This window comes from Petromyzon marinus (assembly GCF_048934315.1).
Source record: "Petromyzon marinus isolate PM22_M1 ecotype Great Lakes invasive population chromosome 80 unlocalized genomic scaffold, UKy_Petmar_22M1.pri1.0 chr80_unloc.3, whole genome shotgun sequence".
NCBI lineage: Eukaryota > Metazoa > Chordata > Hyperoartia > Petromyzontiformes > Petromyzontidae > Petromyzon > Petromyzon marinus.
Genome location: NW_027422631.1, coordinates 559,355 through 569,960, shown reverse-complemented (window position 1 = coordinate 569,960; position 10,606 = coordinate 559,355). Strand labels below are relative to the sequence as shown.

Sequence of the window (10,606 nt, the reverse complement as noted above, 5' to 3'; positions counted from 1 at the left end):
TGGCTATCATCTCTGGTGAGCGGTGGCTATCATCTCTGGTAAGCGGTGGCTATCATCTCTGGTGAGTGGTGGCTATCATCTCTGGTGAGTGGTGGCTATCATCTCTGGTGAGTGGTGGCTATCATCTCTGGTGAGTGGTGGCTATCATCTCTGGTGAGTGGTGGCTATCATTGCTGGTGAGTGGGAGCTATCATCTCTGGTGAGTGGTGGCTATCATCTCTGGTGAGCGGTGGCTATCATCTCTGGTGAGCGGTGGCTATCATCTCTGGTGAGTGGTGGCTATCATTGCTGGTGAGTGGTGGCTATCATCTCTGGTGAGTGGTGGCTATCATTGCTGGTGAGTGGTGGCTATCATCTCTGGTGAGTGGTGGCTATCATCTCTGGTGAGTGGTGGCTATCATCTCTGGTGAGTAGTGGCTATAGTCTGGTGAGCAGTGGTGAGTCTCTGGTGAGCGGTGCTCACAGTGTTCCTCGCTTGGTGGAGGCTGCACGGGCTGCAGGTCTCTGGCGGTGGCCCTGGGAGCCAACTCGCTGCTGCTGCTGCTGCTGCGGCGTCGCGAGGGCCCGGCCTCGCAGGCGATGCCCAGCTCCTGGGCGAACTCCTCGCCGTACCAGACCAGCAGCTCAGAGCCGGGCCCCACGGCACGGAACGTGCGGTAGTAAATCTGCCCCCGGTGCTGGAAGGCCACCAGGTTCTGCTCCTGCTCATTCCTCGCGCAGTTGACGAACCTGCGGGGGCAGACGCGGGGGGCGGGGTGGGCGCCGTTAGCGAGCGCCTATTAAGGGCCGGCACTGGGCGCTACGTTGGGGTGGTGGGGCTGGAACCACGCTCAGTACCGGGTGCTCATTTGATGCCGAGTCGAACAAGGGGAGGCCCAGGGTCTCTGTGTGCAGTGGTTCTGGTCTCTGTGTGTAGTGGTTCTGGTCTCTGTGTGTGGTGGTTCTGGTCTCTGTGTGTCGTGGTTCAGGTCTCTATGTGTAGTGGTTCTGGTCTCTGTGTGTAGTGGTTCTGGTCTGTGTGTAGTAGTTCTGGTCTCTGTAGTGGTTCCGGTCTCTGTGTGTGGTGATTCTGGTCTCTGTGTGTGGTGGTTCTGGTCTCTGTATAGTGGTTCTGGTCTCTGTAGTGGTTCTGGTCTCTGTGTGTAGTGGTTCTGGTCTCTGTTTGGTGGTTTTGGTCTCTGTAGTGGTTCTGGTCTCTGTGTGTGGTGGTTCTGGTCTCTGTGTGTAGTGGTTCTGGTCTCTATGTGTCGTGGTTCTGGTCTCTGTGTGTGGTGGTTCTGGTCTCTGTGTAGTGGTTCTGGTCTTTGTGTAGTTGTTCTGGTCTATGTGCAGTGGTTCTGGTCTCTATGTGTCGTGGTTCTGGTCTCTGTGTGTAGTGGTTCTGGTCTCTGTGTGTAGTAGTTCTGGTCTCTGTGTGTCTTGGTTCTGGTCTCTGTGTGTGGTGGTTCTGGTCTCTGTGTGGTGGTTCTGGTCTCTGTGTGTAGTGGTTCTGGTCTCTGTGTGTAGTGGTTCGGGTCTCTGTGTGTAGTGGTTCTGGTCTCTACGTGTGGTGGTTCTGGTCTCTGTGTGTAGTGGTTCTGGTCTCTGTGTGGTGGTTCTGGTCTCTGTGTGTAGTGGTTCCGATCTCTGTGTGTCGTGGTTCAGGTCTCTATGTGTAGTGGTTCTGGTCTCTGTGTGTGGTGGTTCTGGTCTCTGTGTGTGGTGGTTCTGGTCTCTGTGTAGTGGTTCTGGTCTCTGTGTAGTGGTTCTGGTCTCTGTAGTGGTTCTGGTCTCTGTGTGTAGTAGTTCTGGTCTCTGTGTGTAGTGGTTCTGGTCTCTATGTGTAGTGGTTCTGGTCTCTGTGTGTAGTGGTTCTGGTCTCTATGTGTAGTGGTTCTGGTCTCTGTGTGTAGTAGTTCTGGTCTCTGTGTAGTGGTTCTGGTCTCTATGTGTAGTGGTTCTGGTCTCTGTGTGTGGTGGTTCTGGTCTCTGTATGTCATGGTTCTGGTCTCTGTGTGTAGTGGTTCTGGTCTCTGTGTGTAGTGGTTCTGGTCACTTTGTGTAGTGGTTCTGGTCTCTGTGTGTGGTGGTTCTGGTCTCTGTGTGTAGTGGTTCTGGTCTCTGTAGTGGTTCTGGTCTCTGTGTGTAGCGGTTCTGGTCTGTTTGGTGGTTCTGGTCTCTGTAGTGGTTCTGGTCTCTGTGTGTGGTGGTTCTGGTGTCTCTGTGCAGTGGTCCTTAAGACAAGAATCACCTCATCCAATTTGATTTTGATTCATCCTGAGCATCAACATATTCACGATCCTTTTTGTTTTTGTAAATCTGAAACACACACGCACACGAGCAGATCCACGGATAATTAATGTGAGTTGGACCGTAACTTGAACTTCTTTCGTACCGGACGTAGCCAACCGTGCTGATCGGAGGTGCGGGGGGAAGGACAACAAACTAAACACTAAGAGCAGTTCTAAAGAAATGAATTTTAAATCTACAAGATTTAAAAGTGCATAGCTCCCAGTGGCTTCCTCATATTGGAAGCAAGAACCTTCCAGACGGCCGCAGAAGTGCGTCTGTAAGAGCCGCGCCATGCGCTGACCATCGTCTTTGCACGATGTGTAGCCAAACGCCGCCGCTGCTGCTGCTGCGAGCATGAACAGAGTTTGCGTGATGATGGTTTATGCTTCTTGACGAGATCAGCCGCGAGGTGTCGTGGTTTATTTTTGCGTAAGGAGTGCGTGAGGAGGAACCACCAGTCTGTGGTTCCTCCTTACGCATCGAAGTTGTTCTGTCCTTGCGAGCGAGCGGCTACTGTGGGTTACAAGTTGAACTCATTATGACGTTAAATTTTGGGTCCCTCTGTGAATCTGTGGGTCCCTCTGTGAATCTGTGGGTCCCTGTGTGAGTCTCTGTGCGAGTCTCTGGGTCTCTGTATGAGACTGTGGGTTTCTGTGCGAGTCTCTGAGTCTCTGTGCGAGTCTCTGGGTCTCTGTGCGAGTCTCTGGGTCTCTGTGTGAGACTGTGGGTCTCTATGCGATTCTCTGGGTCTCTGTGTGAGACTGTGGGTCTCTGTGCGATTCTCTGGGTCTCTGTGTGAGGCTGTGGGTCTCTGTGCGATTCTGTGGGTCTCTGTGCAAGTCTCTGTGCGAGTCTCTAGGTCTCTGTGTGAGACTGTGGGTCTCTCTGTGTGAGTCTGTGGGTCTCTGTGCGATTCTCTGGGTCTCTGTAAGAGTCTCTGGGTCTCTGTGCGAGATTTTGGGTCTCTGTGCGAGTCTCTAAGGTCTCTGTGCGAGTCTGTGGGTGACTGTGTGAAGCTATGGGTTTCTCTCCATCTCCTTCACGAGCCTCCTCTCCACACACACGATGACGATGATGATGTAGGAATAGGAGGAGGCTGCAGCAGTGGCAGCAGCAGCAGCTCACCAGCCAGCAGTACTCGCTCACGGGGTTCTCCTCAGACACCTCTCCCTGGTAGGGCCCAAACATCACCCCCTTGGGCAGCTTCTTCCTGTTGCTCCACACCCCGAGGCCGGCGCCGGCGATGGAGGAGGCGCCGACGGTGAGGCCCTGGGGCAGGCTGAGCCGGGCCCTGTCGGCCACTCCCGGGGCCACGGCCGCGTCCGCGATGAACTCTGGCGGGCCGTGCACGGAGCACTCCCCCAGATAGAAATCCCTGCACAGCTCGCAGACTGAGAGCCACAGCAGCAGCAGCAGCAGGAGGGGGGTGAATCGCAGTAGCAACAGCAGCAGCAGCAGTGGCACTGTGAGAGAGTGAGAGGGTGAGGAGCGCTCCAGACAGATGCCTCCCTCCCTCCCTCTCTGCATGGTGAAATTATTTAGCTCGCTCATCGGAGATGTATTCCCTGTCACCCTCCCTGCATCCCTCCCCTCCCTCCCTGCATCCCCGAGCGAGGAGCAAAAGAGAGAGAGGTGAGTGAGAGTGCGAGAAAGGGAGCGTGTGAGAGGGAGGGCGAGGGGGAGAGAGTGAGAGGGAGCAGGTGGAATATATCGAGTGAGAACGCGGGAGCAATAGAGGGACATAGGTGAGAGTGTGAGACAGTGAGAGTGTAACAAAGCGAGAGAGATAGGTGAGAAACTGACAGTGAGAGTGTAACAAAGCGAGAGAGATAGGTGAGAGTGTGAGACAGTGAGAGTGTTACAAAGGGAGAGAGATAGGTGAGAGTGTGAGACAGTGAGAGTGTAACAAAGGGAGAGAGATAGGTGAGAGTGTGAGACAGTGAGGGTGTAACAAAGCGAGTGAGATAGGTGAGAGTGTGAGACAGTGAGAGTGTAACAAAGCGAGAGAGATAGGTGAGGGTGTGGGAAAGTGACAGTGTGAGAGAGAGTGTGAAAGTGACAGTGAGAGATTGACAGTGAGAGAGAGAGTGAGAAAGTAACAGAGTGACAGTGAGAGTGAGAAAGTGAGAGAGAGAGGTAGAGGGAGCAGGGAGTCTCACAGAAGTCGTCGTCGTCCTGGGGCTCCTCCACCTCTGTGTAGACTTTCCTCTCGCGCTGCCGCAGGCCGTAGCGAGAGCGAGCGCTGAGCGACACCGCCGCAGCCTGGGCGGAGGAGGCCGGCGGCACGGAGGAGCCTGCGGGCAAACGCGGCGAGATGTTGACCGCCTCTCCCGGTGTACGGGAGGTCGTGGGTTCCATCCCGACCCTGACGAAACCTGCCGTACATCTGGAGCCCGCGCGTCTCTCTCTCTCTCTCCTCCGTGACGAGATGTTGACTCCCTCGCGTGGTCTACGGGAGGTCGTGGGTGCGATCCCGACCCTGACGACCCACGCTGTACGTTTGGAGTCTGCGTGTCGTACCTCCCCGTGGTTGCGTGGATTTTTCTCCGGGTCCTCAGGTTTTCTCCTCGACGTTCAGAATCGACGTCACGCGTTGAGGGTAATTTGGCCGCTATAAATGTCCACGTGATGACGATGGTGAAAAGTCAACTACGTTGAGGTATCATTTGTGATAGCCAGGACGCTTCTGAAAAAACAGCTACACAGCTCAGTGGGGCTCACCCTGGTAAAATAAACATTGTTTGGTTCATAGGCTGCATTAGTACCAGCAGCAGCACTGACGGGAGCACATGTAGCAGTAGCATCAACAGCATTGGCGACTTCCATCAGCAGCAGAGGAAGATTGCGGAATTCCGGTGAGAATAGAGGTGGAGTGTGGAGTTCCGGTGAGAATAGAGGGGGAGCGTGGAGTTGCGGTGAGAATAGAGTGGAGTGTGGAGTTCCGGTGAGAATAGAGGGGGAGCGTGGAGTTCCGGTAAGAATAGAGGGGAGTGTGGAGTTCCGGTGAGAATAGAGGGGAGCGTGGAGTTCCGGTGAGAATAGAGGGGGAGCGTGGAGTTGCGGTGTGAATAGAAATCACCGCTGCAGGCTACGCACCTCCACGCATCCTCTGGAGCACCACCCTCAGGGCCTCCTTGCAGGCGGTGGCTCTGCGCTCCAGCCTGAACATCGCCATCCTGGCCTTGTGCACCTCCCTCAGCTCAAATCCCCTGAACTCCTCCTCCTGCTGCTGCTCCTCCTCCACGCCCTGCAAGATGCTCCACACGTACTCCAGGGCTTCCGCTTTAGTCTGAGCGGAGGGGGCGGTGGGGTGAGGGATCGGAAGGGGGTGTGGGGGGCAGAGTTGGTGCGGTGACCAGCGGTGGCTAGGAGATGTTCACTCCCTCGCCTGGTACGCAGGAGGTCGCGGGTTTGATCTCGACCCTGACACCTCATCGGATTCCTCCAGTACAATACATATTCTAATTCTGATATTCTGATTCTGTATATCTGATTCCATACATCACGCATAACCATGCCGTCGTCATGCTGAACCTCGGTGGGTATGGCAGGCCAAGCCTCTTCTACGAAAAGTAAAAAGTAATAAAATACTAATTAAGATTCTTCCACTGATCTGTATTTCGTCATTTCTGTACGACTCCAATAATTTTGATCGTCAAAATCGCCAAATTTGCGGAGCTCCGCTGCAAATACAGGGAGACGAGAGGTGAGGCAGCGACGAGCTCAGCCTCCCCTCTGATTGCGCAACCCCTCAGAAACTGGATGGAGCGCGGGCAATAAGCACGTGCCTGTTACCATCTCTCTGTAATGATTGGGATTATACAGAAATGACATTTATAACAGAGCAGTGGAAATTTTTATTTTTTACTTTTCGTAACAGCTATTTTCATTGGAGTATATGACAGGTGAGGCTCAAGCCTCGCCTGCCTCCCCTGACCGCACGTCCCTGGTATAGTAGTGTTTAGTAGTCCGTACGTATGTTGAATTTCTTTGGCACCGTACGTAGCCAACCTCGCTAATGGGAGGTGCGTGGGAAGGTCAACAAACTAAAGACAACAACAACAGCAGCTGTAACGAGAGGAGTGCCGTGCGCTGTGCACAGAGACCTTGCGCTTGCTGGGAGCTGCCCTCGCGTGCGACTCTCCCACGGTAGCCCAGCGTGAAGCAGCCCCCTTGCCTCCTCCTGCGTGAACACACGCACACACGTGTGAACACACGCACACACGTGTGAATACACACACGTGAACACACGCACGTGTGAACACACGCACACACGTGAAAACACGCACACACGTGAACACACGCACGTGAACACACGCACACACGTGTGAACACACACACACACGTGAACACACGCACGCACGTGTGAACCCACACACACATGAACACACGCACACAAGTGAACACACGCACACACGTGTCCATGTGTGTGAACACATGGATACCCGTTAACACACGCACACACGTGTGAACACACCCACGTGTGTATTTACGCATGCAGGCATTTACTCACTCACATATTTACAAATAAATTAATGATCTACCTTGTGCAGCCTTAACAGACTGTTATCACAGGACAGAACCAGGTTCCATGGGTTGGGGGTCTCTGTGTGAGTCTACAGGGGTCTCTGTGTGAGTCTACAGGGGGTCTCTTCGTGAGTCTTCAGGGGGCCTCTGCATGAGTCTACAGGGGTCTTTGTGTGAATCTACAGGGCGCTCTGTGTGAGTCTACAGGGGGTCTCTGTGTGAGTCTACAGGGGGTCTCTGTGTGAGTCTACAGGGGGTCTCTGTGTGAGTCTACAGGGGGCCTCTGTGTGAGTCTACAGGGGTCCCTGTGTGAGTCTACAGGGGTCTCTGTGTGAGTTTACAGGGGTCTCTGTGTGAGTCTACAGGGGGTCTCTGTGTGAGTCTACACAGGTCTGTGTGAGTCTACAGGGGGTCTCTGTGTTAGTCTACACGGGTCTCTGTGTGAGTCTACAGGGGGTCTCTGTGTGAGTCTACAGGGGGTCTCTGTGCGAGTCTACAGGGGTCTCTGTGTGAGTTTACAGGGGTCTCTGTGTGAGTCTACAGGGGTCTCTGCGTGAGTCTACAGGGGGTCTCTGTGTGAGTCTGCGGGGGGTCTCTGTGTGAGTCTACAGGGGTCTCTGTGTGAGTCTACAGGGGTCTCTGTGTGAGTCTACAGGGGGTCTCTGTGTGAGTCTACAGGGGGTCTCTGTGTGAGTCTACAGGGGGTCTCTGTGTGAGTCTACAGGGGGTCTCTGTGTGAGTCTACAGGGGGTCTCTGTGTGAGTTTACAGGGGTCTCTGTGTGAGTCTACAGGGGGTCTCTGTATGAGTCTACAGGGGTCTCTGTGTGAGTCTACAGGGGGTCTCTGTGTGAGTCTGCAGGGGGTCTCTGCGTGAGTCTACAGGGGTCTCTGTGTGAGTCTACAGGGGTCTCTGTGTGAGTCTACAGGGGGTCTCTATATGAGTCTACAGGGAGTCTCTGTATGAGTCTACAGGGAGTCTTTGTATGAGTCTACAGGGGGTCTCTGTGTGAGTCTAAAGGGGGTCTCTGCGTGAGTCTACAGGGGTCTCTGTGTGAGTCTACAGGGGGTTTCTGCACGCTGTGCAAGCGCCCTTTTACGTTTGCCTCCTCCGCCTCTTCGTCCTCCGTGCACCGCCACCTCCTTCCTCTTCCTCCTCCTCGTCCATTCCTCGTCGGAGTCGCTCGACCGCCCGCACTCCGCTCCATTCCCCCTCGCCCTGCGCTTGCCGCGTGCGCGCATGAACTCGGGCTGGGCCGGGTTCATCCCTGCGCAAGGAGGCAGTCGGTCATTGTTATTTGGACGTATTGGCGGTACACCGGTGCAGCATAGCGACACACCGGTTCCTCGTAACACAGTCCTGACGATGTGATTATTATCGGAGAGTGTTTGTTTGTCGTGTTCGCCACAAGCACGCGTGGTTAATGCAGTAGCTTTGATTCCTTGCAAAAGGAATAATCTATTTGGTGTGTGGACATCTTAACGCCTCCCTCCTGTTTGATTGCCAGAAAGGGAAAAATCGATTTTTATTTTTCACACTTTGATACTCGCAAAAAGGTCCCGTCATGTAGCTGCTCATCCCGAGCTATCAATGCTCTCGATGCTGCATTGTCTTTGTACCGGTCGCCTTTTGGTGTTGTTCTCTGGTCTGACACTGGTGAGACTAGACCATGAAGAAGGCTGTCTCTGGGGTAGACCAATCAGTTTCAAAGACATCGATTAAATATTATCAGAGAGTGTTTGTTTGTCGTGTTCGCCACAAGTACGCGTGGTTAATGCGGTAACTTGATTCCTTGCAAAAGCTACAATCTATCTGGTGTTTGAACATCTTAACCGCCTCCTGTTTCATTCCCCTAAAGCGTAAAACCTATTCTTATTTTTCACAGTCCCGACGGCGTCGCTGTCGTCCCTTGAGTGAGCTGCAGGACTCTCCGTCAGAAGTTGCACTCAGATTCAGCAGCCGCGTCCCCCATTCCGAACGTGCGGTGGCGACACCACGAGTCGTATCGAGGAACCGTCCCACCGAGTCTCTAGGGGCACGAGGAGTCAAATCTTGCCGCTGGAGCACGGAGCAGCCGCTGGAGCACAGAGCAGCAGATCGTCATCACACTGGGCACGACTGGAGCACGGAGCAGCAGATCGTCATCAGACTGGGCGCCGCTGTACGTCAACAGACTGCGAAGCTTCGTGTTCAATTCTGCTCGTGTCACGTTCCGTCTTCCTGCCACTACGGCATCACGACAACTGATTTTGACGCACCACCACCACTACCACCACCAACCCGAAATATCCTTCTGTCCGGTGTCTCGAATCGCGAGGAAAAAAACGTAATTATTGCCAAAAATGTGCTGATTATTTTACACAGCGTAACGGTGTACCACCGCCACTACGTTCATCTATATAATGTGGCTGCTACAACAACACCAAGCAATACAGTAAACACGATAGGAGTGCAAAGTATAGGAAAGGTAAACAAATCACACACACACACAAAATAAACTATTTTTGTAAATGTTGTGGGTTTACTCTCCAACATTAGGAATCCGATGAGCTATGAAGCTCTTTTTCACAGATGTCCCATAGGGGGCACGGGGCCAGGAAAGTTACAACAACGACACAATACACAAACTAAATCTATTTTTACTTCACCAAGTGAAGTCCACTGAGCTATCGGCTTCTTCTTCAGAAGCCACCTGGCTGCCACAAATGACAGCTCAACCAAGTGGCTCACCACGTGGACATTTACAGCAGCAGCCAAATACGTTAAACGCGTGATGTTGATTCTACATTGTGGAGCAACAACCCAGAGGACAGGCATCGAACCCACGACCTCCTGTAGACCAGGCGAGGTAGTTAACATCTCACCGGGGAGAGACACACGCAGACTCCAGATATATGACAGCCATCGTCAGGGTCGGCATCAAACCCACGACATCCTGTAGAACAGGCGAGGTAGTTAACATCTCACCGGGGAGAGACACACGCAGACTCCAGATATGTGACAGGCATCGTCAGGGTCGGCATCGAACCCACGACCTCCTGTATACCAGGCGAGGTAGTTAACATCTCATAGCCACCGTGGCGCCCCGTGCATGGCACTCTGCTACGACGTTCTGGTCTCATCATTATAATCACTACGACAATTAGTTTATTTGTGAAGAGGCTCGGGCCTGCCGTACCCACCGAGGTTCAGCATGACGGCGTGGTTCTGCTTGATGTTCCTGTAGCGCCGCTTCTCGCACTCGGCCAGGTCGCCCCACTCGGCCTTGGTGAAGAAGCCTCTGATGTCTCGGAAGTCGCCCATCTCCTGCTGCTGAGGCGCAGAGACACGGAGGGGACGAAACGCGGACGACGGTCAGACGCAGTCACGGAGAAGCAGTCACGGAGACGGAGTCACACGGATAGCGAGTCACGGAGATGGAGTCACACGGATAGCGAGTCACGGAGAAGGAGTCACACGGATAGCGAGTCACAGGGATACGAGACAAAGATCCCCCGTGTGGCCTTAACAGACTGTCTGGGCAAGCGCTGTTAGCGAGCAGCGCCTATGAAGGCCGGAACGACGCGCGAGGGGGTGGGTGGCCAGCACCACGCCCGGCCGCCTTTGTCTCCCCAGTGGCGATGTTCACTACTTCACACTCGCTACACCGGGTGCTCATTTGAGGCTGAGTCGACCTGGGGGACGAGGCCCAGGACCGGGTTAGAAGATCGTCGCCGGTGTTGGCCGAGCGCTGCGCTACGAAGCCGGCAGAGACCCGAGTTCCATTCCCGCTCACGGCCACCACCAACAGCGGTGACGATCATCTGAAC

At 54.0% G+C, this 10,606-nt stretch overlaps 1 protein-coding gene across 1 annotated transcript in view; it reads right to left on the bottom strand.

Annotated features, from left to right (window-relative positions):
- LOC142908355 (uncharacterized) overlaps positions 1 to 10,269 on the bottom strand; it is a 41,944-nt gene extending 31,675 nt beyond the window's left edge. Inside the window, exons 1-7 of the mRNA XM_076058923.1 lie at positions 9,980 to 10,269; positions 7,897 to 8,064; positions 6,378 to 6,454; positions 5,368 to 5,560; positions 4,431 to 4,565; positions 3,397 to 3,662; positions 464 to 776 (exon numbers count right to left, since the gene is read on the bottom strand). Coding sequence (XP_075915038.1) covers positions 464 to 776; positions 3,397 to 3,662; positions 4,431 to 4,565; positions 5,368 to 5,560; positions 6,378 to 6,454; positions 7,897 to 8,064; positions 9,980 to 10,100 — 1,273 coding nt within the window. The 5' untranslated portion in view covers positions 10,101 to 10,269. The remainder of the gene's footprint in view (positions 1 to 463; positions 777 to 3,396; positions 3,663 to 4,430; positions 4,566 to 5,367; positions 5,561 to 6,377; positions 6,455 to 7,896; positions 8,065 to 9,979) is intronic.
- Positions 10,270 to 10,606: the final 337 nt, after the last annotated feature.